The sequence below is a fragment of the Notolepis coatsorum genome, assembly GCF_963971535.1.
Source record: "Notolepis coatsorum genome assembly, contig: SCAFFOLD_1764, whole genome shotgun sequence".
NCBI lineage: Eukaryota > Metazoa > Chordata > Actinopteri > Aulopiformes > Paralepididae > Notolepis > Notolepis coatsorum.
Genome location: NW_028171135.1, coordinates 4,744 through 32,480, shown reverse-complemented (window position 1 = coordinate 32,480; position 27,737 = coordinate 4,744). Strand labels below are relative to the sequence as shown.

General features: G+C 44.3%; 1 protein-coding gene across 1 annotated transcript; it reads left to right on the top strand.

Moving 5' to 3' along the window:
- On the top strand, positions 1–27,484 carry LOC311248343 (junctional adhesion molecule 2A-like; the record flags this gene model as incomplete). Its single annotated transcript, XM_084339241.1, has 4 exons — positions 1–240; positions 14,226–14,291; positions 15,840–15,950; positions 27,335–27,484. Coding segments are annotated over 4 exons (567 nt in total), but the record flags the coding sequence as incomplete, so codon positions are not given.
- Positions 27,485–27,737: the final 253 nt, after the last annotated feature.

Here is a 27,737-nt window from a genome sequence, read left to right as displayed (position 1 = left end):
GGGGAGGCCAAACTGAGGGGGCCAAACTGAGGGAGGAGGCCAAACTGAGGGAGGAGGCCAAACTGAGGGAGGAGGCCAAACTGAGGGGGGAGGACAAACTGAGGGAGGAGGCCAAACTGAGGGAGGAGGACAAACTGAGGGAGGAGGCCAAACTGAGGGAGGAGGCCAAACTGAGGGAGGAGGCCAAACTGAGGGGGGAGGCCAAACTGAGGGAGGAGGCCAAACTGAGGGAGGAGGACAGTTTTCAGATTAAAGGACAACTGGGCGGCTAGGTGGTGCAGTGGGCAAGACGCTCGCCACCAATGCTGGAGACGCTGGGTTCGAGCCCAGCGCTCCACATTGTTTTCAGTTTAGCTGGTTGTCCGCACTAATACACATTGCAGTATTAGGGGGAGGGGAAACTGATGGGTGGGGATCGGGCGTTGTGGACAGCGACTCCTACAGGTCGGTTGGTGCGCCTGCGCAGTAGAATCAAGAAGCGACGGGGGCGGCGTGTCCCTCCAAAGCGCAGACCCCTGACGCTGAAAGATCGCGCCGCGCAGGTGAAAAGATGCGACGGCTGTTACCTCAAGTATCGGAGGGGACTTGTGCTATGTATGACTTAGTCCACATTGCAGCCGGCTTGTGGGAGGCAAGAAACAGCGTTCAAAGACAGGGGAGGGTTGAATTGGACGATACGAAAAAATGGGATGGGAGAAAAATAAAAAATGGGAGAAAAAGTGGATAAAAAAAAAAAAAGATTAAAGGACAACTCTAGTTCAAGTTTGTTTATTAATTGTCATAGTAAAATACAGAATACTTTTATCATGAAATGCTTTTTTTTGTATGAGCCCCTGGGAGTGTGCTAGATAAAAATAGATACAAAGTATAAAATAGAAAAAGTCAAAAGTACGTAAAAAGAAAAAAGGGTGTTCAGTCACTATACATATATATATATACAATATACAATACAGAGTAAAAAGAGTAACAGTGAGGTGCAATGCGGAAATAGGATGAGGTACAAAACTTAGGGTTAGGGTGAGGTATGAATTTTTTGTGCAAATCTCTTTACGAATAAATATAAAGTGGGTGTTAACGTGAGTGTTTAAATCGAGTGTGTGTGCGTGTGGATGTGTGTGCTGTGACTGTAGATGATGGTTTGTTAGTTACATAGTGTCATTGTTCGTTGAGCATCCTGATGGTGATAGAAGGAGCTCCTTCTGAGTCTCTCTGTGCCGGCCATGAGACTCCGGTAGCGCTTGCCTGACCGCAGCAGTTCAAAGACGAGGCAGTTGTTTTGGGTGACTAGAGTCTTTCATTATTCCCTCAGCCTTGGCCCTGCAACGCTTGTTGTTGTAAATGTCCTGGAGAGTCTGTCTACTAGTCTGCGTCTCTCTTGTATTTGTAGAAAGGTTGCCTCACTAACGGAGTAAGACGAGCAGCTCTATCAAGCCAGAGATAATGCTGGCCTGATAATAATAAATAATAATAATTTGAATTGAATTGATTAATGCTCCAGCGTCCTGCTCTTATAAAATACCACACTGAGGCCAAAAAGGGGCGGGGCATCAGACAGCCACTCAAACTTGGCGGCCGTGTAGATTCAAGATTCAAGATGAACCCTTTCACTACCACACTACAGAAGGTTAACCCTTTACTATCATCACACTACAGACGGTTCCCCACTGTCACCTACCCCCCGTGACCCCAATTTTTTAGTCGCGAGTCGCGTAGTTTGAGAACCACTGTCTTTAGAGGAAGCTTCTTTGAAACAAAGTGAACCAATGTTGCTCTTAGACTGAGGATCACACTTTATTTAGACTTTTCAAAAAAAAAAAAAAAAAACTATCCATTGCACCTTCTTAAATGCCTTTCCTTCCATGCTGATGGAGTTATTTCCCGCAAAAATTATAAGCGTGTTGTTTTCTGCTAAGCACTATATATATTCTGAAAACCACGGCGCGCCCGCAGTATTGTTTACAGTTGAACCATTGTTTTATATTTTAACCCCGGCACCACTGCCCCGTGGAGACTACAGTAAACTGGGACCGTTTGTGACCTCCGTGGTCTTGTTTTCATGGCCATCCAACATGGCCGCCTTCCTGTGTAAACCCATTGCTCACTTCCTGCCCCTCCCCCGCTGGCCTTTGTTTCAGTTTGGCCTCAACTCTTCCGCGGAACCAGCTGCCCGCCCGCCCTTCATTATTACTGGAACCCCCTTCCGGTGTTTCCCCCCCCCCCCCTCTCGCTGTCCCGCTCTGCTAACGGAATAACAATAAGCTCTCATGGGGGAAGTAGCCACGGGTAAACAGGAAGCTAGCTTAGCTCCTGTAATAATTGATTGCAACCTTTATTTATTCTCGAAGGGGGAAAAAAAGGACATTGAGGTTTTTACCCTCATTTGCAACGCCGTCGAGATTACAAGTTCAAACGGTTCAGAGTACGGTATAGAAAAGGGACTGCGATACATTTGCATGAATAGGACCAAAAACACGGGTGTAAAGGGAACAAAACAAAGAAAGAGATCGAATTTAAAAACGGCTACACGTGTGAGGTAGGGAGGTTTGTGATCGTGTTCTTAAATTGTCCAGAGGATAGTGGGGTATTGATTTTTTCTTTTAGAGTTTGAGTTGAAGATCAATCCAGGAAGCTGGTGGTGCATCTGAACAAAAGGCCGACTCACCTCAGACTGAACTTGTGGGACCTTGACCTTAAGCCAGTGATTCTGAGCGGGTCAGATAAGGTCCAGAATTCCAATCTAGCATCACTGTGTCACGAAAAAACAAACGGTTTTACTCCATGACATGGAGACGGTTACCTATTTCTAACACAAAACCACCGTCCTCTGGCATTTCAGAGTCTGCTATCATCACTAGGGTTGGATACCGTTCACATTTGAACCGATAAAATCTTTCCTGTAAATGGTAAATGGTAAATGTACTTTAGTCTCAACTTTTTATCTACCTACCTCAGTTGTAAAAAATGTGTCCAAACTTCAAATTATTTATTATCATTATTATTTATTTAGAACAGTTTGTTAATACCGGTATATATATATATATATATAATATTGCAGTGAGCGTTGTCTGCATCTAACTTTGTAAAGTGTAGCCACACTTGCGACTGTTTTCCGCTTGCCATCGCCCGACCTGCTTTGTTGTTGTTGAATCAAGTAAAATCCTAGGTCAGCGTGTATTGTGCGTCGTGAACGTTGACGTCATCGGACTTAAAAGTACAGACGTGATTCGGTCGATATCCTTAAAAGTACCGGATTCGGTATCCATTCCTAGCTATCACTTGGCACTATTTTGTTTCGTGAAAAAAGCCAGTGTATTGCGGTAACGCGGCCTATCAGCTGGAGGCCCGTGGTTCTGTGTTGGAAACGGGTAACCATTTCAGGACGGAGGTATACCTCCTAGTGGTGGGGGGAAATATCGATACAGTATAGTATCGCGATACTATGCGTGGCGACACTGTATCGATACAAGGACGCCAAGTATCGATATTATATTATGCAATTTATTTTTTATTTTTTTTATTTCTTTGTATAAGGAAGTTGCATTGTTCATTTCAATACCTGTAATAGTACAGTAGTCCACACACACACACACGCACACACGCACACACACATACCTACACACACGCATGCACGCACACACACACACACACACACACACACACACACGTGTGCATTCAGTTAAGTTGGAATATGACTGTAATATAAACGGTTCAGTTTGTCAGGTACATGCAACACAGTGTTGACACCTGTCCGCTTGAGAGAAAAAAAATCCCATTTGCTGAAATAAAAATGATTGAAGTGAGATGAACAGACTGAAAACTGTATTTTATTAGATAAAACATGTTGACAAAGTTTTACTTTGCAGTTGAAAAAAAGGTAATAAATCGCAATATTAATAATCGCGGTACTATTGTACCGTGACTTAAGTATCGTGGTGATAGTATCGTGAGGCCTCTGGTGATTCCCACCCCTAGTAACCATTTGCCTACATGTTGTGGTGTGGATTAAGGGCTGACCCCTATTAGTCGACTAGTCACTAGTCGGTCGAAAGGAGCCGTAGTCAACTGGCCAACCTCTTAGTCGAATATAAAAAAATATATATATATATATTTATTATTTTTTTATTTTTTTATTTTTTTGTATCATTCTTTCCAAAAGAAAAGAGGCCTAGAAGCGTGGCTAACGCTAATGGCACGCATACCAGAGGCTAACTGCCTAAGAAAACAGGCACAGAGGCACTGAAAGAGGATTTCACCATCTAATGAACACACTAGACTAGACAAATATCAAGATGTATCCATCAGTGGACCAATTGCATGCTTTTGCAGAGGAGGACAAGAAGCCTTCAGTCGACTCCTTCAGACATTAAGCACCCCCCACAGCCCAAATGGAATGATACATTTTATTTTTTAAATGTAAAAAATTATTAAATTTTTTTGTCGACCAATAGTCTACTAACGGCACATTTTGGCCAATCATAGTCGACCATCCAAATCCTTAGTCGGGGACAGCCACATTGTTCTCTGGTTCTGTGATCCCGTTTGCCACCGGTCTCAAGCTTCCCGGTCCACTCTCAGAACTCGGACAGAACCCGGACAGAACCCGGACAGAACCCGGACAGAACTCGGACAGAACCCGGACAGAACCCGGACAGAACCACGACCACCGGGGCGAAGCTAAATAGCTTTTCATCCACTGCACTACTGCTGGCAAGTATTCCATACAACTGAATGTCCAGAAGTCCTAACTAACTATCCCTTTGAGTAGTACAGTTACTTGTTGAGTAAAAATATATGTAGTTACTTTAATTAACACTGCCTGGAAATGTTCGAGATATAAATAAAGATCAAATCCAATCAAATATTACTGGGACTGGGATCAGGGGGGGGCAGAGATATTGATCGGGACTCACTCTTGTTAGAGGCGTCCCGCGCGCCCCCCCCCCTCTCGTCAACAACTGTTGACGTATATCGCTGACCTTTCACCTTAAAAAAAATTATGAATGAATTTATTCACACACACACACACACACACACACGATATATTACAAGTACATATCTTCATGTGATAAAACAACATCGACGAAATTGTGTGCGTGTGTCACAGGTCTCCCAAGAAGCTATTTAAAGCTTTTGGAGGGAGGAGCCTGATCACAAATTATAAACAAAATATAAACAAACAAAAATAAAAAAACATACAACGTGGGTAGGCTTACACACCTGCCTACTAACAAACATACAACATAGTTACATAAATACAGACAATTAATATACTTGAGTATGGATTCTATTTAGTGATATGATTTAAGCGGTTCCTCTTTCAGTGATTTCTTTTGAAGGTTGTGAAGGATTCTGACAGTTTCAGACTCTCGTCGAGCTCATTCCAGATCTGCCACAGACCTTCTGTGGCGCAAACATGCTTTATGATCAACGTCGTCATCAGGCGTCATCAGAAATATGATGTTGACGGCACGCCGGGTTTCCTGAAACGTGTATCAGAACCGCCACGTCGATAAAGACAGGTTGAGTAACCTTGGACCGAATCCGCTGCCTTGAATCCGATTGGTCTTGGACTTTTTACGACCTAGCCGGCGTGCACCCGAGCGCCATCACCTCGTATATATATTATATACCATTTGGTCATGTGATAAATCTCCGACTTTATGGGGTTGACGGGACCTGCCGTGTGTGTGTGTGTGTGTGTGTGTGTGTGTGTGTGTGTGTGTGTGTGTGTGTGTGTGTGTGTGTGTGTGTGTGTGTGTGTGTGTGTGTGTGTGTGTGTGTGTGTGTGTGTGTGTGTGTGTGTGTGTGTGTGTGTGTGTGTGTGTGTGTGTGTGTGTGTGTGTGTGTGTGTGTGTGTGTGTGTGTGTGTGTGTGTGTGTGTGTGTGTGTGTGTGTGTGTGTGTGTGTGTGTGCGCGCGCGTGTGGGGACAGGCGTTTCCCAGGCGTGACCTGAGATGGCAACAGGATGACCTAACAATAATCCTGCTCCGGCTGCAACAACCAATCAGCTCTCAGGAAGGGGCGGTTCTTGCTTCCTCTTCCTGTTTGGTGTGCGCAGGATATCAAGACCGTTGACTGACTGACACAGATAGATGAACCTCAGCCCTCCCCCTGTGCCCCCTGCCCCTCCCCCACCCTACGTGCCCACCACTCAGCATCCACCACGACTCGCATAATCTCTTTTTCTTTCTTTTCCTCTTAAAGGGAGAGTGGGCGTTCCACCCCCCCCCCCCCCCCCCCCCTTAGTGCTATCTTTACTGAGGCTGTGTAGGATCGAGATCTGGATCAATTCACTTTTAAATTCAATGAATTCAGGAAGTGGACTTTTATTTAATTATTTCATCTACTTGTTTCAAAGTAGAACATTTCATATTGAGAGTCGGGAGTCAAAGAAGAGAATGTTCTTTGAGACCGTAGGAAGGCTGACAGGGAGACAGAGGAGAGAAGGTTCTTTATTGAGACAGTAGGAAGGCTGAGAGGGAGACAGAGGAGAGAAGGTTCTTTATTGAGATAGTAGGAAGGCTGACAGGGAGACAGAGGATAGAAGGTTCTTTATTGAGACAGTAGGAAGGCTGACAGGGAGACAGAGGAGAGAAGGTTCTTTATTGAGACAGTAGGAAGGCTGACAGGGAGACAGAGGAGAGAAGGTTCTTTATTGAGACAGTAGGAAGGCTGACAGGGAGACAGAGGAGAGAAGGTTCTTTATTGAGACAGTAGGAAGGCTGACAGGGAGACAGAGGAGAGAAGGTTCTTTATTGAGACAGTAGGAAGGCTGAGAAAGAGACACAGTAGAGAAGGTTCTTTATTGAGACAGTAGGAAGGCTGAGAGGGAGACACAGGAGAGAAGGTTCTTTATTGAGACAGTAGGAAGGCTGACAGGGAGACAGAGGAGAGAAGGTTCTTTATTGAGACAGTAGGAAGGCTGAGAGGGAGACAGAGGAGAGAAGGTTCTTTATTGAGACAGTAGGAAGGCTGACAGGGAGACAGAGGAGAGAAGGTTCTTTATTGAGACAGTAGGAAGGCTGAGAGGGAGACACAGGAGAGAAGGTTCTTTATTGAGACAGTAGGAAGGCTGACAGGGAGACAGAGGAGAAGGTTCTTTATTGAGACAGTAGGAAGGCTGACAGGGAGACAGTGGAGAGAAGGTTCTTTATTGAGACAGTAGGAAGGCTGAGAGAGAGACAGGAGAGAAGGTTCTTTATTGAGATAGTAGGAAGGCTGACAGGGAGACAGTGGAGAGAAGGTTCTTTATTGAGACAGTAGGAAGGCTGAGAGAGAGACAGGAGAGAAGGTTCTTTATTGAGATAGTAGGAAGGCTGAGAGGGAGACAGATGAGAAGGTTCTTTATTGAGACGGTAGGAAGGCTGAGAAGGAGACGGAGGAGAAGGTTCTTTATTGAGACAGTAGGAAGGCTGAGAGGGAAACAGAGGAGAAGGTTCTTTATTGAGAGACTCAGAAGAAGGAGCTTCTATCCCATCAGGACGCTCAACGACAGCAGCGCTATGTAACAACCAATCATCTACACTCACAGCACACACATCCACACTCACTTTACATAAACACTCACTGTAACACCCACTTCACTCACTTTAGACACTTTAACACACTTTATATTTATTGGTAGAGAAAGAGATTTGCACTAAAATTCATACCTCATTGCACCTTACCCTACGTTGTACCTCATCCCATGTCTGCATTGTACCTCACTGTTACTCTGTTTGACTCTGTATTGTATATTGTACGTATATTGACTGAACACTTTTTGCTTACGTACGTTTGACTTTTTCTATTTTATACTTCTATTGTTATCTACAGCACACTCCCAGAGGGGCTCATACGGAAAAAAGCATTTCATGGAAAAGTATTCTGTATTTTACTACGACGACTAATAAACAAACTTGAACTTGAAACTTACTGTCCTGGGAGCTGTTACATTATTCACAGTCTATGGAGCAGAGAGCCCTATCTCTCTCTGTGAGACCATCACTAGAGCCCTATCTCTCTCTCTGATCTCTCTGGCGTTCAGTTTAAGAGATGTGTTCATACTCGCAAATCAAAAAGGGGATACTGTGTGATTTACAGGGTGGATCTTCACTTTATAACCACTGGCCTCCTATACTCCATCCCTGTGCAGAGAGAGACACACTTGTTGTCGGCTAATCTTGACGAGCTATTGGTGTGTGGTGTGGTGTGTGTTGGGGGATGTAGTCTGTGACCTTCTCCTAACCTGACATTAAGTAAACATACGGAGAGAGGCAACTCCTTAACCCCTCGGGGATTAGAGCATGGGGAGAGAGTAATCCCTTTCTTCACCTCCGATCTAATAAAGCTGTAGGCTGCTGTAGCCCTATAGGGCTAGCATCACGCTACTATAGCCTAGCATCAGAGAGGCAGCTGTAGTCCTATCCCGGCATGTTGCTATAGCCTCAGAAAGGCAGCTGTAGACTTAGCTAAGCTTGGCATGCTGCTATAGCATCAGAAAGCAGCTGTAGTCATAGCCTGACATGCTGCTAGCATCAGAAAGCAGCTGTAGACCTAGCTAAGCTTGGCATGCTGCTCGCATCAGAAAGCTGTAGTCTAGTACAGTGGTTCCCAAACTGTGGTGCGCGGACCCCTTGTGGTGCGTGAGCGCCCTCTAGGTGGTGCGTGACATGAAAAGGCTAACCTTTAGTATTATGGATATTAAACATGCTGGCAGAGTACATGCATCCATGTTGTCGTGAACATTTTAATTAAATAAAGAAATTCCCTATCCATAGTCGCCGTGGGAAGAGATAAAATAAAAGATAAAATAAAATAAATTCTACCCTACCTACTCATGGCCTTAACTGACAACCAACAGGAACCAAACAATAATTTGTTTTATGCCTAATAAATATAACTAATATACATTATTTCAAATGGGGATTTTCACTGTGTAAAATCATGAAATTCAAGAAACGTTTTTTTTTTTTTTTTTTTTTTACTTTATTTTTTAGCGTTTATCGCTTTCCTGGTCAAGCATGACCGACAGTTGCAGGGTGAAACGGGAGAGAGAGCAGGGGGAGACATTCGGCAAATGACGGCGAGTCCGGGAATCGAACTCGGAGTCAACCAGATCCGTGACGCAGCACGGAGTCCCGCGCGAGCGCGGTAACATGGTGTGCTACTGGAGCACCCCTCAAGAAACGTTTTTAATAAAAAACGTACGTTTTAATAATAATAATAATAATAATAAACAATAATGTCTCGGGCGTGTCTGACACAGGTGTGCTTTCTAACAGAAACCCATTGGGGGGGGGTGCGTCAGCTAGGTCGGGAGGTGGGGGTGCACGGCCAAAAAAAGTTTGGGAACCGCTGGTCTAGTTCTACCTAAGCTTGGCATGCTGTTAGCATAGAAATTATACTTAAGTGAAAGTATGGGTAGCCTACCGTCTCAAAATCGTACTCAAGTAAAAGTCAGAACATCTGGCTAAAAACACACTTGAGTAAAATCTTAAAAAGTAAAAGTAAAAACTTTTTTTCTGACTGTATTCTGATAGCAGGTGTTTAATCAAAGATCCCCCGCTTTCTAGTCTCGCACAAGGACCAATCAGCATGGGTATGGGCGGGTACATTTTCCATTGATGGTGATTTGATTGGCTGTTTGTAAATAAAGCGAGGCCGCAGGATTAATAACGTTAACGTTAGTTCGGCCAGAGAAACAAATATACCAATTAAAATGGTTGGACCTGCGAGATTTGTACTTTGTACTTTGTAGGTCTGCATTTTAAATGTAAGGAGGAGTAGCCTACGTATGTTTTTTTTCTCTGAAATGTAATTGAGTAAAAGTACAAGTATACAAACCTAATAATAGTCAAGTAAAATCCCCCAAAACAGTACTTAAGTATTGTAACGAAGTACAATTACTCAAGTACTTTACACCCCTGGCATCAGGGGTGGATGAGTTGTTTTATTTGGCTTGGTTTTCTGCTGGCATGTATGAATGTTGCCAGACAGGGTTTGGATAGGAAGGGGTGGATCCTGATGCATGGGAGCTGCTTTAGGAAAAAGCAAAGGAAACGTTTGCCCCATTAGTCATATTTCTGCATAGTTGTTGAAGCTATTCACATATTCTTGATTTTTTTTGTTGGATATCCGTTTCATTTATTTTCTTCTTGTATATCATATGAATCCTAAATGAATGAATCACAAAAAGTAAGAAAAAGAACTCGTAAAACAACCTAGGAGGGAAATATTTTCTATGCTTCCCAACATGAAACCTGTGCATTTCAATAAATACATATATATATTAATGACTAGACTAGACGGTGTCTTTGCATGCATTTTACAATTCATACTTGTTACTCCTATATGGTCGAAGACGGTCCAAAGACATCGGTGAAAACAAACAACTCTCCCAAATCCAAAAGCCAGAGTGCTAAAACTCAAACGGGTGTGTGTCTTGGATGGGGATGTGGTGGGGATTGACGTGGTGGAGATTGATGTGTGGGGTGGGGTGTTTGGAAAACTGACTGTTCCGGGGGGGGGGGGGGGGGTTCACATACCTTCAAGCAACTGAAGTATTGGTATTAAATTCCTCAGTCTAAAGCAGACCTGGGCATTGTACGGCCCGCGGGCCGGATCCGGCCCGCGGGATGATTCTGACCGGCCCGCGAAAGATTACATGATAATAAAAAAAAAAAAAAAAAAAAAAAATTGTTTAATTTTTTTTTTTTTTACTTTTTTTTTCATGTCAACGTTCACACGGACAGTATACGCTTAGGATACATGCTCAGAAGATGTTGGTTCTCTTTGGATCCACCTACATATGTGAACAGACATTCTCAGTCATGACGTTTACCAAGTCCAGGTACAGATCCTCTCTCACTGATGAACATCTGGCAGCTGTGCTTCGCATCTCCACCTCAGACATGCAACCTGACTTTGATGGACTTGTTAAAGCTCAACAGAGAATGGATTTCTCACACTGAATGAAAAAAAAAGAACTGAAGAACACTAAAATGTGGAAATATAACAAGTGAAATGGGACACTTGATATTTTTTTTCTTTTTTTTGCACAGTTCTGAAAACATTAAATGTTTAATATAGGCATGCAAAGTAAAAAAGGCTACAAAACTGGGACACTTTTCTTTACACAGTTCAGTGACATGTCTTGTTTATTTTTGCTATAAGATGATGTGATGTCTTTAGAAAGCTAAGAAAATCATTGTTTCAATAGTATATGAAACTCAAAATGCCCTTGTTATTAATGTTTCACATTTTGTTTATCATTTTGGAAATAAATTCTATTTGAATAAATTATATTTTTGAAAGCTAACCTCACCTTTTAATTGCCAAATAATAACATACACTCTTACCAGGGGTCAAAACAATGCCATTTACTGCTTTTTATATAGAAATAAAATTTATATTATGCATAATTGAGTTTGGAATTTTGGCCCGGCCCCCCAACATATTTTCAGTTGCTCATTCGGCCCCCCGGGAAAAATAATTGCCCACCCCTGGTCTAAAGAGATGACCTTGCCCCTGGCAAGCCTTCTAGTGAACCATTGTTAAAGCGCCTCCGAGGGAGTGAATCTCTTCCAGTAATGAAGAACACTCTTATCTCACTTTTTGGATGAATCCCACTCATGAGAAACAACTAATATGTGATTCTTCTTGCAGGGAGTGCAGAAACATCTGCACTCCTATCACAGATAGCTGATAAATGACATTATTAAATGTAGCGTAATACTAAAACAAACTAAAAGCTCAAGGACTCCTATAGGAGCCAAAGCACTTATGAGTTATACCTTATTTCTATTGGCTTAGTTGCCTACACTGTTAAAGTCTACATTTCAGAATACAATGGGGCTTAGCTGTATATTTAGGTTATTGTATTATTATATGAATGTTTATATGTTTATTTTTATAACCTTACATTGAAATGGCATTAGGAATATTGATTGGATTTAGATAAAGTAATTGAACCGTCTTATTTGTCATAGGGCCTAACAAAAATAATGGTTTGGTTCCGGTTGCCAACCGACCCTGCCGATTTAGGTGCGACCCAATTTATTTTATGAGTTTAAAAAAATAAATAAAGATTACAATTTTTTTTTTTTTTTTTTTTTTTTTTACAATAAAGTTTCATAGACATCTTAGTCAAACCTTTAGTATTATGGATATTAAACATGCTGGCAGAGTACATGCATCCATGTTGTTGTAAACATTTTAATTAAATAAAGAAATTCCCTATCCATAGTCGCCGTGGGAAAGAATAAAATAAAGTTAAATAAAATAAATTCCCTACCTACCCATGGCCTTAACTGACAACCAACAGGAAACAAACAATATTTTTTGTTATGCCCAAGTATACAGTCTGAAGCTGTTCCATAGACAATGCATTGGGACATGTGGTATAGATGACACTGAGAGACACCCATGTATATGATGGTATAGATTGATTGATTGATTTTATTTATGGATCCAAAAAGACACAACAAATCCAAGGGATGACATGCAAAAGTGACAACACTTATCTCCAGCATGACACTGAGTATATGATGGTATATAGATGACACTGAGAGACACCCAGGAGAATGTTCTGAGTATATGATGGTATATAGATGACACTGAGAGACATCCAGGAGAATGTTCTGAGTATATGATGGTATATAGATGACACTGAGAGACACCCAGGAGAATGTTCTGAGTATATGATGGTATAGATGACACTGAGAGACACCCAGGAGAATGTTCTGAGTATATGATGGTATAGATGACACTGAGAGACACCCAGGAGAATGTTCTGAGTATATGATGGTATAGAATATAGATGACACTGAGAGACACCCAGGAGAATGTTCTGAGTATATGATGGTATAGATGACACTGAGAGACACCCAGGAGAATGTTCTGAGTATATGATGGTATAGATGACACTGAGAGACACCCAGGAGAATGTTCTGAGTATATGATGTTATAGATGACACTGAGAGACACCCAGGAGAATGTTCTGAGTATATGATGGTATAGATGACACTGAGAGACACCCAGGAGAATGTTCTGAGTATATGATGGTATAGATGACACTGAGAGACACCCAGGAGAATGTTCTGAGTATATGATGGTATAGATGACACTGAGAGACACCCAGGAGAATGTTCTGAGTATATGATGGTATAGATGACACTGAGAGACACCCAGGAGAATGTTCTGAGTATATGATGGTATAGATGACACTGAGAGACACCCAGGAGAATGTTCTGAGTATATGATGGTATATAGATGACACTGAGAGACACCCAGGAGAATGTTCTGAGTATATGATGTTATAGATGACACTGAGAGACACCCAGGAGAATGTTCTGAGTATATGATGGTATAGATGACACTGAGAGACACCCAGGAGAATGTTCTGAGTATATGATGGTATAGATGACACTGAGAGACACCCAGGAGAATGTTCTGAGTATATGATGGTATATAGATGACACTGAGAGACACCCAGGAGAATGTTCTGAGTAATGGTATAGATCAGGGGTTCTCAACCTTTCTGCTGCCAAGGCACCCCTGTGTTCAATAAAATATTCCAGGGCACCCCTACATACGATAAAGACTTTTCCGGTCCTGTCTTTTTTGCTACAATGATGACAAAAGTGCTTGCTTTCAAAATAATGTTTATTTAAGAAACCGGGAAACACACGTGTGTATATGCAGGCTATATAATGCATTATTAACAGGTGTTTCAGGTCTAAATGGTGTGTGAGTGAACGGGTAAAATGTGAGGAACAAATTGTAAAGCGCTTTGGATAAAAGCTGCTGTATAAATATAAATGCACCTTTTACCATATGCAAAAATAAATAATAACAGTAAAGGACGGGGGGGGGAAGACACAACTAGAGGTCATAGGTCATATTTTAATTCTTAATTTGGCTGTCGTTCCCCTTTTCAGTACTACATTTCAGTCGTCTGACCTTCATGAGAAGACGGTGTACGGAACCTTATATATATATGTATATATATATATGTGTATATATAATATTTAAATAAGAACATAGAGCAGCTGGACATTATATACACATAGAAAGCTAAGAGAGTGTGAAGCCGTAGCCATTAATAAGAATTCTCCTCTTGCAGTTGGCGAGGCAATGTGCTGCAATTTACCAATTCACCTTGCCCCCTTAATGGATGACTGTATTACGTTCTCACCCTCCCTCCCTCCCTCCCTCCCTCCCCCCCCCCCCCTCTCTCACCTCAGGCTCTCCTTCAGCTCCCGTTACCGTGTCGACCAGCAGGGCCAAGGTGGAGGTGCGTGAGACCGCAGGTGAGCGAGCGAGCGAGAGAGAGAGAGAGAGATTGGATCTCCTCCTCTTCCATTCCATTATACCTGCCCTCTGCTTTTTAATATTCCTCTCGGGTATTTTAGTCATAGTTCCTTTGCTCTTCTGAAGGTCAACCAGGCTGAAGGTATGGGTAATAATAACCGTGTCCATGTAAGCCTGTTATTCATAGCGGGGGGGGGGGGGGGGGGGGGCGCGACAGTGACCGAGGTAGAGTGGTTGTCTGGTAAACCCGGAAGGTTCCCAGTTCGATTCCGGCGCCTCCTCCCCCGGCAGAGTGCCGATGTGTCCTTGAGCAAAGACACTCAACCCCCCCCCCCCCCCCCCCAACTGTTGGCGCCTTGCATCGCCTCTGCCGTCTGTGTGAATGTGAGGCAGGATGTAAATACAGTACTAATCGACCACAGGAAAACATAATGAATGTTATGTTATAGCCATAAGTAATATATTTACATATTGTATCGAATATGTATTACAAATAAGTACATATATTACATATAAAAAAACTTTTCCTTTTTTTCTTTTTTTATTATTTTTTTTTCCCTTTTTCATAAAACGTAAGTTCCCCTGCTGGGAATCGAAACCTAACCTTAACCCTAACTGCATGTCTTAAAGGAACACTCCAACATTTTGGGAAATTAGCTTATTTTCCATCTACCCTGGAGTTAGACAAGAAGATGCATACCTTTTTCTTCTCTGTGCATGCAGTAGGAGTAGGAAGACGTTGGGAACTAGGCTAATGGAGGAACCTACTTCCAGTGACTGACGCTAAGCTAGGCTAACGGTGCGCGTCTTCCTACTCCTACTGCATGCACAGAGAAGAAAAAGGTATGTATCTTCTTGTCTAACTCCAGGGTAGATGGCAAATAACCTAATTTCCCAAAATGTTGGAGTTTTCCTTTAACCATAACCGTTAAGCTAATGTTAAACCTAACCTCAACTCTTAACTATAATCATAGTTGGGACAGTGGTGTGAGAGCACTCGCCCGCCACGACTGCAACGATTGTTTGTTCAAACGGGGTCGTCAAACGGCACCAATGTAACCGCTGTCGTTCATGTGTTAACGGCACCAATGTAACCGCCGTCGTTCATGTGTTAACGGCACCAATGTAACCGCCGTCGTTCATGTGTTAACGGCACCAGTGTAACCGCCGTCGTTCATGTGTTAACGGCACCAATGTAACCGCCGTCGTTCATGTGTTAACGGCACCAATGTAACCGCCGTCGTTCATGTGTTAACGGCACCAATGTAACCGCCGTCGTTCATGTGTTAACGGCACCAGTGTAACCGCCGTCGTTCATGTGTTAACGGCACCAATGTAACCGCCGTCGTTCATGTGTTAACGGCACCAATGTAACCGCCGTCGTTCATGTGTTAACGGCACCAATGTAACCGCCGTCGTTCATGTGTTAACGGCACCAATGTAACCGCTGTCGTTCATGTGTTAACGGCACCAATGTAACCGCTGTCGTTCATGTGTCAACGGCACCAATGTAACCGCTGTCGTTCATGCGTTTGTCTCTCCTCCAGACGCAGAGTTGTCCTGTATGTTTCACACGGAGAGAGACCAGAATCCTCGCATCGAGTGGAAGAAGAAAGGAACCGATGTGTCGTTCGTCTACTACGACGGACAATTCCGAGGTGACAACACCCGCCCCCTCATCTCCAGAGTTGAGCAGTTAGGCCGCGGCTACACGAATAAACTTTTAATTGACGACACAAACATTCTAAATGGGGCCCGTGTTTATTTCCTGTTGTAGTTGTTTGATAATGTCAACAGCTGACAGGAAATAGACCTGGGGTCCAAGCTGTTCCTCCTAGCGACACTATTCCACTGAAAAGGTCTATATAGAATAGAATAGAATAGAATAGAAAATCCTTTATTTATCCCGAGGGAAATTCGGCTATATGCCATTTTGTGTCCTTCCCAGTAAAAGCATAGGCCCTGTTCACGGTGGCCATTTTGATGCGTCATCGCAGGGTAAGCACAGCTGTGACTAATATCACTAATTAGGTCCTGGTCATGTGCTGCTGGTTCACTGGAATGGCCCTGGCACACCTGAATGGAACGGAAACCCTGATTAATGTTATTAATTATCACAGCTGTGTTTCAAACACTTTATTTAATTCAAACCTTTATTTATCCTCGAAAAGGACAATTGAGGTCATTTTCAATGTCGTCGAGACTTTACAAACATTTCAATGCATAATTTTCTTTTAACAATATTATAATAATAATAGTTGTAACTGAGGGGTACAATTCCCTGACTGTATTACTAGATATGATACTTACTACCACTACCTTTGTACTTAATATTCGGCCACCCAGTACTCGGCATAAATATATTATGATGAACACTGTCACGTAGATGAAACGGATCCAACACAAATGTACGAATTAGAAATAGGTCTTTATTTCTACACAGCGATGGTGTGTAGAGCAAGCACTTAATCAAATCAATCACATTTATGAATGGGAATTAGTATGCACTTTTATGGCAAGAGTATTCGTCGGTATATCAATAGAGAATGTCCAATCTCTGAAGGCGCAGGTGGTACATATACGACCTGGAATAGTTAAGGAATAACAGCAATGATACTTTAATGATTATAGGCTGGATACACTAGGGGGGGGTTAATCCGGTCGCTTGTAAGCCGACAGGAGTAGGAAGGGGGGGGGGGTAGAATCCGGCTGCCTCATCCGGCCAAGGGTATCCCAGGTGAACCCACTGTAGTGCCGTTCAATGCGCCGGCGATCCTTGGACCACAGATGAAAGCAGGTGGACTCTTTGTGGGCCGGCGTCCTCCGGTCCACGGAGGAGAGACGTGAAGCGACCTCGTCTTACAGAGCGTCTCCTCACCTTGCGTCCTCTCCAGGGGGGGGGGTTCCAACACACGGCAGTGTCGGGGGTCTTTATCCATGGAATAATCAACGTATACAAAGCATAATCCGTGCCGGGGAAGGCGGGCTGTCGTCGGTAGAATAATCCGGTATACAGGTCCACTCGCTCGTCGGCTCTGGGGCTCCTCGGGTGCAGCTTCACGTGGGGTCAACCACCCTGGATAAGCAGCCAGTTCTCTGCCCGAAACGATGGGGTACTGACTACGGTAGTATTCTCACCGCACGAAGCACTATATATTAACAGACTATTATTAGCTTAATAGACTACGTCCAACTCGACGATATAGTGCCAAATATGACTATTCAAATATTAATATACACGATGTCTCAATACCGATGGTAAGCCGAACTTGGCCTTACTCCCACACGTGGCGTCGCGGGGAGGCTTCACGTCTGTGACTCTATTGGAGGGTAAGAAACTGGACTGAAAAGGAAGTCCTACTTTAGTAGCGCAGTATATATACGCACTATGAACAAATAGTCCCATTAGTGGTGCGGTAGCCAGATTCCTACGCGGAACTAGGACTTGTTCGTACATGTTGAGCGGTACGTTTGAACTGGGTCTGGGGGTATGGCAGCCTGGCACCAAGGTCTCGACCAATAGTAGAATGGAGACTATTATGGGATGTTCAGTAGGCTAGAATGGATATTCAATGCATATTGTACAAGGAATATACAAGGGATATCAGGGAATATTAGAGAATATACAAATACAATTAAATATATATATATATAAATAAATATATATATTCGGTTTAATCTGGCCCTTCACAACAATAGTAAATATGAATAACTAACTATATAGCAATTTTCACACATGGACCGCAGTCCAGAGTGCCCCACAGCAAATTTGTATACAATGAACAATAACATGGGCATAAAATCAGCACACAGTAAGAAAATAACTTGTTGTGATTGTTGCATAGCGTTAGTATAGTTCAGGGGTCGCCAATTAGATTTGCCCACGGGCCAGATTTTCCCCAAGCCGTTGCTTCGCGGGCCAGGATCAAAAACAATGGCTAATTTAATATACTGATATTGAAAAAAGACAAACGTTTTTCTCTGGTCTGCATCCCCCCAACAACCGTGTGCACTGCGCCGCACTGCACTGCACCCACTCTGCAATCCGCCAAACAAAGTTCTCACTCATCCATTCATTCATGAACAGCTCTCAGCTGTTGCAGATCCCCTTAACAATTGTGTGTATTGCGCCGTACTGTATTGTACCCATTCTGCAATCTGTTAAATAAAGTTTTCATTCATTCATTCATGAACAGCAGATCAGCTGTTGCAGATCACCGCGGCGGGTGATGAACAGATCAGAAGACAGAATGCATGAAAACACGACTCACCATACCTTGTTTGTTGTTCAGTCCTCCAAAATCCCTGCTAATGTTTGAAACATGTCACATATCCACTCGCCGCCCTCCAATTCCAGATTGGCGTTGAATGCAGCTACTTTATCTGCCAACTTTAACACAGTTGTAATAACAACCATTTCCTCGTTGTTGTTGTCGCCACATATTATGCAGAGAGGACGTCGGCTCGGCACGCAAGAATCACCGACCTGTTGCAATAAACCCGTATTTTAAGTATGGCTCCTGTTTATTAAAAGAAGCGTTATATTTCCCTGTTGCATTTCCCTATCCAAAGATGTTTGTTTTGTTTTTTAACACATTTGTTACTCGCTCCATCTCGAACGCGGAAGTAAAAGTTCGTTAGGGACTATTCCATTGGTTCTCCCAGTCCACGTGACCATTTCTAGCATTTCAATTGGCTATAGTGCTATTGATGACTACCGGTAGATAGATACAGCTTCACAATAAAAGACACCCTGGCGTCCCGAGTGAATATTTCCTGCGCGTAAAATAAATATCATATTCTCAAAATAACCTGACGGGCCAGAAATTATTGCTGGCGGGCCAATGTCGGCCCGCGGGCCGCCTATTGCCGATCCCTGGTATAGTTAGTAACAGCAAGTATAGCATAGGGACATAGAAGTAAAACTGCACATTGTATAGGAGTGTACATCGGGGGGGCGGAGCTGAGCGATCATGGAGTAGACGTGTTTCACATGAGCTCCCTTCTACCGTGCTGAATATACGTTTCTCCCCATTAGTCTTTATTTTATTTTTATTTGTTTTTTATCTGTTTGTTAGGTCGTCGTGTTTAGTATACATTCATCAACTTTTTTCGACTTTCTACGATGGCGGGGGTGGAAACCAGAGCCATGAAAGAATTAGGCACGACACCGGCGAGCATGGCCGCACCGTCTCCCGCTGTCGGGGAGTTAAGCGAAGCTGTGCTCTTGGTCATGACCAAGCTACACGCAGACTCTGAGACACGCATCGCTGAAGCACAGAAGAAAGTGTTGGCGGATTTCTGTATCAGCCTCCGTCGTGAGATATCAGAAGAAATACGGCTGGCGGTAGTCCCGCTGACAGACAAGATGGAGACGATTCACGCTGCCTCATCGGCTAATGCTAACGAACTAGCCATGCTAACGACGGAGGTATCATCACAGTGTGAGAAGATGGCGGGTCTTGAATCCGCCCTGCTGGCTAGGCAGGCTGAAGTCAACAAACTACAGTCGGCGATGGAGGAGATGCAGTCCCGGGATAGACGCCACAACGTCAGGATTGTTGGAGTACCGGAGACCAGCGGTGAAGGCCGTCTCTCTGAGACCGTGCCCGAACTGCTGCAGAAGATACTAGGGACAGACGTCCTCCCTATGCCTCCTGTCTGTGAGTCGGCCTACAGAGCGGGCAGGTTTTCTCCCGGCGTGAACAAAGAACCGAGGCCCATCATAGTCAAGCTGAACAGACTCCAACAGAGAGAAATCATCATGCGGTCGGCTCGTACCAGAAGGGGTACTCTGAGGCTTGGCGATCACAAAGTGGCCATTTTCGAGGACTTTACACCGGAGGTTCAAGCTCAGAGAGCCGAGTACAAGGTGGTCCTGACGAAGCTATGGAAACTAGGCCTGAGGCCCACGTTATTCGCTCCCGCGAAATTATCTGTGTTGGAGAAGGTCGGTGGTCAGCGTTTGTTTTGGTCGTTGGCTAGAGCGAAGGAGTATCTCGCGGAGACACCCGAGTCTGTTGCTTGATATCTATGGAGGGTGAGTGACTTGGCGGTTTGGGCCTATATACATTGATTAGGTCGACTATTCACAAACACTTGCTGTCATGCCCAGACATGCTAACTGTCCTCTGCCCTTCCAACTAGCGGGGCTTCCCAATGACTTCTGTTACTTGCTAAAGCTGACCTCATGGTCGTACTTGTGTATCGCCTCTTTGGAAGCTAACGAGCTAGCTGAACAATGTACATAGCAGGCTAACGTGCTATCCGGATTCGTCACTAGCTTACACGCTAGCCTCGGGCTAGCCAGCGGGCTTCGATTATGGTCTGCGCTGAGACATTCGAGACCCGTTAATGGTTACGTATTTTGGTCGCTGTTGCTGTTCAAAGGGACATTGGTTTGCACAGTTCAAGAGTGAACGAGTCCCTAACTAACTTCTGGTATGCTTTTTATTTTTATATCCAGGTTGTTTTGAGCTTTGGTGATCCAAAGTAGATGCCAAGGTCGGTTGAATATGCATATACAATATTTGATAACAGGTTGGGTCGGGTATGGCTTGCACTTCATGGCTATATGGTTATATGGCTTGCACTCTAGCCATTACCCTCTTTTCCTTTCTTTTTTCTTTCCTATTGTCGCTGTTTTTATGTCATCTATATGCGCGATTTAAATGTGATCCGGTTCTACCTTGGACTAACTGCTGACTCGCCTTAATTTTGTTTTGAATTTTCCTTGAGCCACTTATGCTATAACGTTGATACATTAATATGCAGACTCCAAGGTAGATGGTTACAGGTTGATGCTGAGTAATTATATAATAATTATTGACGCTGTTTTAATGGCATTTGAATGAGCAATTTAACTGTGATCCGATCCTACCTTGGACTAACTGCTCCGACCGATATCTTTATTGAAACAATGTATTATATGGCTTGCACTATAGCCATTACCCTCTTTTCCTTCCCTTTTTTCTTTCTTACTGTCGCTGTTTTTATGTCATCCGTATACGCGATTTAAATGTGATCCGATTCTACCTTGGACTAACTGCTAATCTGCCTTAAATGTGTTTTGAATTTTCCGTGATCCACTTATGCTATAACGTTGCGACATTAATATGCAGACTCCAAGGTAGTTGGTTACAGGGTTGATGCTGAATAATTATATAATAATTAGTGTCGCTGTTTTAATGGCATTTGAATGAGCAATTTAACTGCTCCGACCGATATCTTTATTGAAACAATGTATGATGACAGGTGGTGTCAGGTGTTGCCTATTACCATCCCCGGATTGATTAATGAATGGTTGTGTTTAACTCTATTCTTACATAGGTTATGTCATTTCAGCCGTTGTGCCTGATCAGAGGGACGGCTAAAGGGGTGCACTTTGACCATAACCCCTTTTTTTTTCCCTTCCTCCCTTTTTTTGTCATTGTTTAATTGACACTGTTCACACAATTTTGCACAATTAACCTGTGACCCGAACCTGCCTTAGACTATCGGCTGGGATGCTTTAATTTAATTTTGTTTTGAATTTTCCTATACCTTTTTGGGCTATAACAATGTGATGTTGTTGTTGTCACACTATTTGCCTCCAATTTGCGAAAATCCCGGTCAAAAAAGCTAGAAGAACTGGAATCATTATATGCGGACCTATACGCATCCTTGCAAACTGACTATAATGAACGACTAAACACACAACGTAAGATAGTCAAAAAAGAAATAAACTCCATACTTAAACAACAGTCTGAGTTCTTGATACATAGGACAAGACAAAATTACTATTTTCACGGCTCCAGACCTAGCCATCTATTGGCAATGAAAATACGCTCAAATGATCATTTCTCGGATATCCCCTCGATTAGGACGAGCCAGGGTGCAGTCACTACTGATTCGAAAAAGATCAATGACACTTTTAAAGAGTTTTACTCACAGTTATATAGCTCAGAGGGTAATCTGGATGACTCCAGATTTGAATCGTTCATTGGCGGGCTTGAGATACCCCACATTTCTGAGGAAGAGGCCAAGGAACTGGGGAGACCGATTACTCTCGTAGAATTGAGGGAGACTATTGTTGAAATGCAGAGGGGTAAGGCGCCAGGCTGGGATGGTATTCCACCCGAAGTGTACTTAGCTTTCTGGGACCAACTGGGTCCATTGATGCTCGATATGATCAATTACGCTATCGAACAAGGGGAGTTCTCAAGAGATGTCAATATGGCGTTGATTTCTTTACTTCTCAAAAAGGACAAAGATCCCAATGATTGTGGTAGCTATAGACCCTTGAGTCTTCTCGGGGCCGATTTAAAGGTGTTTGCCAAGGTGCTGGCCCGTCGCCTGCAGAGATTTATGTCTGTATTGGTACACTGCGACCAAACTGGTTTTATCCCGGGGCGTCTGGCTGCAGATAATCTTAGGAGGCTGTTGCATGTAATCGATAACAGTAAAGACAATACAACTCCATCCACAGTTCTGTCTTTGGATGCCATGAAGGCGTTTGACAGACTTGAGTGGTCATACCTGTGGAAGGTACTTGAGGTCATGGGTCTTGGAAAGAGTTTTATTCATATGATTAAAGTCCTGTATGCCTCGCCGTCTGCGATGATACTGACAGGCAAAAACTGTTCCACACTCTTTCCAGTCTCCAGATCTTCTAGACAGGGTTGCCCTCTGAGCCCGGGACTGTTCGCGCTTTCCCTCGAACCTTTGGCCCAATTTATTAGGCAATCGGAGGACATCGTCCCCATAATGGTCAACAATACTCCACACAAAATTGCTCTCTATGCGGATGACCTGCTGATTTTCATGGACGACCCCTCCCGGTCGGCCACAAAATGATTGAGGATAATCGACGACTTTGGTAAATTGTCAGGTTTTAAGATTAACTGGAACAAATCAGCCTGCCTACCTCTTAATGAACTGGCCAAGGCGGTACGACTACCAGCTGATATCCCCATAGTAGAACATTTTAAATACTTGGGCATAGAGATATTCCCCACGCTGAACCAAACTACTAAGTACAACTTCACGGGTACTTATGATAAAATACGCCAGGATCTAGACAGGTGGTCGTCCCTCCCTAACTCCTTACAAGCCCGGGCTTCCATTTACATTTACATTTACATTTAGTCATTTAGCTGACGCTTTTATCCAAAGCGACTTACAAGTTCTGTACGACAAGCCATCAGGAAGGGCACAACTCTATCAGCTGAGCAACAATGTTCATCAAAGTGTTGAGTGCTACAGTGTAGGTTAGTTTATTAGGACAAGTGCATGACAGTACGGTTAGTTAGGGTTAGATTTTTTTTTTTTTTTTTTTTTTTTTTTTAATTCAGATAATGGTTGAAGAAGTGCGTCTTTAGTCGACGGCGAAAGATTGGACGTGATTCGGCTGTCCTAACTGGGGTGGGTAGTTCATTCCACCATTGTGGGGCAAGGACTGAGAATAGGCGACTTCTCTTTGATGACCCTCCCGGAGCTTGGATAGGAGTAGGTCTGAGGCGGCCAGAAGATGCAGAGCGTAGGGGTCTTGAGGGTGTGTAGTTAGAGACCATTGACCGGAGGTAGGCGGGAGCGGTTCCCTTTGCCGCACGGTATGCTAGGTCGAGGGCCTTGAAGCGGATTCGTGCAGCAATGGGGAGCCAGTGCAGGTCCCTAAGAAGTGGGGTGACATGGGCCGACTTCGGTAGGTTTGAGATCAGGCGGGCCGCTGCGTTCTGAATGAGTTGAAGAGGCTTAGTGGCAGTGGCCGGGAGGCCAGCGAGCAGTGCATTGCAGTAGTCGAGGCGGGAGATGACTGTTGATTGGACGAGGAGTTGGGTGGCTTCTTTTGTCAGGAAGGGGCGTATCCTTCTGACGTTGCTCAGGAGGAATCGGCAGGTTCTGGTCGTCGCTGCGATGTGAGCAGAGAAGTTCAACTGGTCGTCGAGGACAACACCAAGGTTCTTGGCGGTCGGGGACGCAGTCACAGCTGCATTCTCGACTGTGATTGAAAGGTCGGTTAGGGGGGAGGATTTGGCCGGCAGGTGGAGCAATTCTGTTTTGCTTAGGTTCAGTTTGAGGTGGTTGGACGTCATCCAGGCTGAGATGTCGGACAGACAGGCCGAGATCCGCACAGAGACGTGGATATCTGAGGGAGGGAAGGAGAGGAAGAGTTGAGTATCGTCGGCATAACAATGGTAGGAGAAGCCATGAGACGTGATAATGTTACCCAGTGATTTAGTGTAGAGGGAGAAGAGAAGGGGTCCTAAAACCGAGCCCTGGGGGACACCCGTCCGCAGGGGGCGGGTGGCCGACAGGGTCCCTCTCCATGACACTTGGTAGGAGCGGTCATTGAGGTATGATGACAGCCATGTCAGCGCAGAGCCAGCCACTCCCATTCCTGCGAGGGCCGCAAGGAGGATCTGGTGGTTGACTGTGTCGAAGGCTGCAGATAGATCTAGGAGAATCAGGACAGAGGAGAGGCCTTTCGCTTTTGCTAAGTGAAGTGCCTCTGTGACCGCAATGAGGGCTGTCTCTGTGGAGTGACCAGTCCTGAAGCCTGACTGATTAGGGTCTAGGAGGTCATTCTGTAAGAGATAAGTAGTAAGTTGGTTGGATACAGCACGTTCAAGTGTTTTAGAAAGGAAGGAGAGAAGAGAGACAGGACGGTAGTTGCCTATGACGGTAGGGTTCAGGGTTGGTTTTTTTATGAGCGGCGTGACTCTGGCTTGTTTTAGGGAGGTGGGGACCACCCCAGAGTTGAGTGAGGAGTTGATGGTTGCAGTTAGGAATGGGAGGATGTCTGGTGCTATGGTCTGGAGGAGTGGGGAGGGTAGCTGGTCCAGCTGGCAAGTAGTCGGACGGTTTGACGTTACCAGTGTCAGGGTCTCTGCTTCTGTAATGGGAGAGAAAGATGACAGAGTGAAGGATGAGGTTCTCGATTCAGCAATCAAAATGAACATCCTGCCTAGGATAAATTTTATTAGCTCAATGCTCCCCCTGCCCCCTCCAATAGACCACTGGCGCAAGGTACAATCGATGGTATCTAAGTTTGTCTGGAATAACAAACGCCCGAGAATCAAAAGGGCTACTACTCAACGTAGGAAACAAGATGGGGGCCTCGCAATCCCTGATTTTAAACTTTATTTCTGGTCCTTTTCACTGAGACCTCTGATGTGCTGGCTAGACCCTGTAGAGGCTGTATCGTGGCGCTCCTTAGAAGCGGCGGCGGTGTCTCCGCTAAGATTGCAGGATGTAGTGTACTCCACTGTCTCTATTGCGAAATGCCGGCTGAGGTATGGACCGATCATAACTCACGTGATCCAAACGTGGCGTAATGTACAGAGGTCGTGTGGGGTTAAATGCCCTTGGCACCTGGACTCTCCAATTTTTAATAACCAGCAATTACTTGTTGGACACAAGCCGGTTAATATTCCTCAATGGCAAAGGAGGGGAGTGCATACTCTGGAGGATATTTATGATAAGAACGGCCTCCGTGCGTTTCAGGACTTAAGAGAATTTTATGATCTTCCCGGCGAGTCCTTCTTTCTTTACCTTCAACTAAGGTCAGCACTGAGGGCGCATGGCGTACCGTGGGCTCAAGCCTTGCACCCACACCCCTTCCTCAGGCTCATAGTGGACAGGACGACATCCAGAGGGTTTGTCTCCGACTTTTATACGCTCTTAATTCAATCCACGTATAAAAATTTATCATTGGATACAATCTGGCGTGTGGATATCCCGGAGTTGGACCCCGAGTTTGACTGGGATGATGTTTGGGCAAATGTGGCATTATCTTCCCGCAACCCCAATCACCAGCAAATTAATTTTAATTATATTCATAGGACCTATCTTACACCTAGGAAGCTATTTGCTATGGGACTGATAACCGACTCTCGGTGCACTTTGTGCTCTCAAAAGGCCACTGGCACTTATATGCATATGTATTGGGATTGCCCACCAGTGGCCCGCTTCTGGAGGTCAATAACGGACAAACTTTCAGATCTGTGTGGCTTAACTATCCCATTCACAGCTGTTACGCTACTCCTGAACGATATAACGACACTACCCGCGTCCGTACAACTGAAAAGGGTTGTCCTAGCGGGCGTCACAGCAGCGAAGAAGCTAATAGCAATGAGATGGAAGGAGCCTGAGAAGCTTACAATGATTAACTGGTCCCTAACTCTATTGGATGTGATTTATCTTGAGATATCCACAGCCCGGGTGATTGGGGTGGGGCAGGCTGGAATTGACCTGTGGTTCGCAGCAGCTGAGAAGGTAAAGACCGCAGTGTGCGGCTGAGCGGGGTTGGGGTGCATGTTCGGGTGAGTCCGGCGGTCTCTTGGGAGGGGGAGGAGGAAATGTTTTTGTCTGTCTTGTCCCTTGTCTTGTCATCTTGAGTTTAGCTGGGGATATTATGGGGGGGCAGCTATTTAACTATTTCTTCACTGTTTGGCCACTTTTACACGGTCTCTGTGAGTCTATGGAACACCTCTACAGGTTTTTGTTTTTTCATGAAGGTTCATTGCTCTGTTTTCAGGTCGTGTTCCCCCAAAAAATGGTCCTTGTGGTGGGTTGGAGATGTACGTTTTATTAATATGGGGTCACACGGCCGGGAATCGGGGCTGAACACTGGGAAAGACCATTTATTAGATAGTACCCCTTGGAATTAATTTAGTAGGCTGAACTCTGGTTTCTTTTCTCTTGTCTGTATAATTGTTAGTCTGTATTATTATTATTGTTTTTGTTATTTTCTTGTGAAGTTCTATGTATTGTGATTGTGGTTAATGTGTTGTCTTGTTTCGTGAGAATGTCAATAAAAAAATTTGATCAAAAAAAAGGAGTGTACATCGGATCCAGTGCCTTTTAAGTGATTTATTATCATGTCTATTCTAGTTATCTTATTATTATTACTATTGTTTTATTGCACAATCGTAGCAGGCATGGCCAACCGCATTTCACTGTATGCCATGGTATGTATGTGATGAATAAACTCTTGAATCTTGAATCAGTTTACCTTGCTATGATGCGTCAACATGGGAATTGACCTTTGACCCCCCCCCAGGGACCTTCGAGGGGCGTGCGACCATCGAGGGAGCGACGGTGACCCTGAAGCGGGTGACCCAGAAGGATGCGGGCGAGTATCGCTGTGAGATCAGCGCCCCGCGCGACACGGTCAGCCTGGGAGAGACCAACGTCACACTCAAAGTCCTGGGTACGTCTCTCTGATGTGTGCGTGTGCGTGCGCGTGTGCGTGCGAGCGCTAGGGCTGACCTCAATTAGTCGACTAATCGATCGAAAGGAGCCGTAGTCGACTGCCAACCTCTCAGTCGAATGCAAAATAAATGAAATCATTTGAATATATATCTTTTGGGATCATTCTTTCCAAAAGAAAAGAGGCCTAGAAGCGTGGCTAACGCTAATGGCACGCATACCAGAGGCCAACTGCCTACGAAAACAGGCACAGA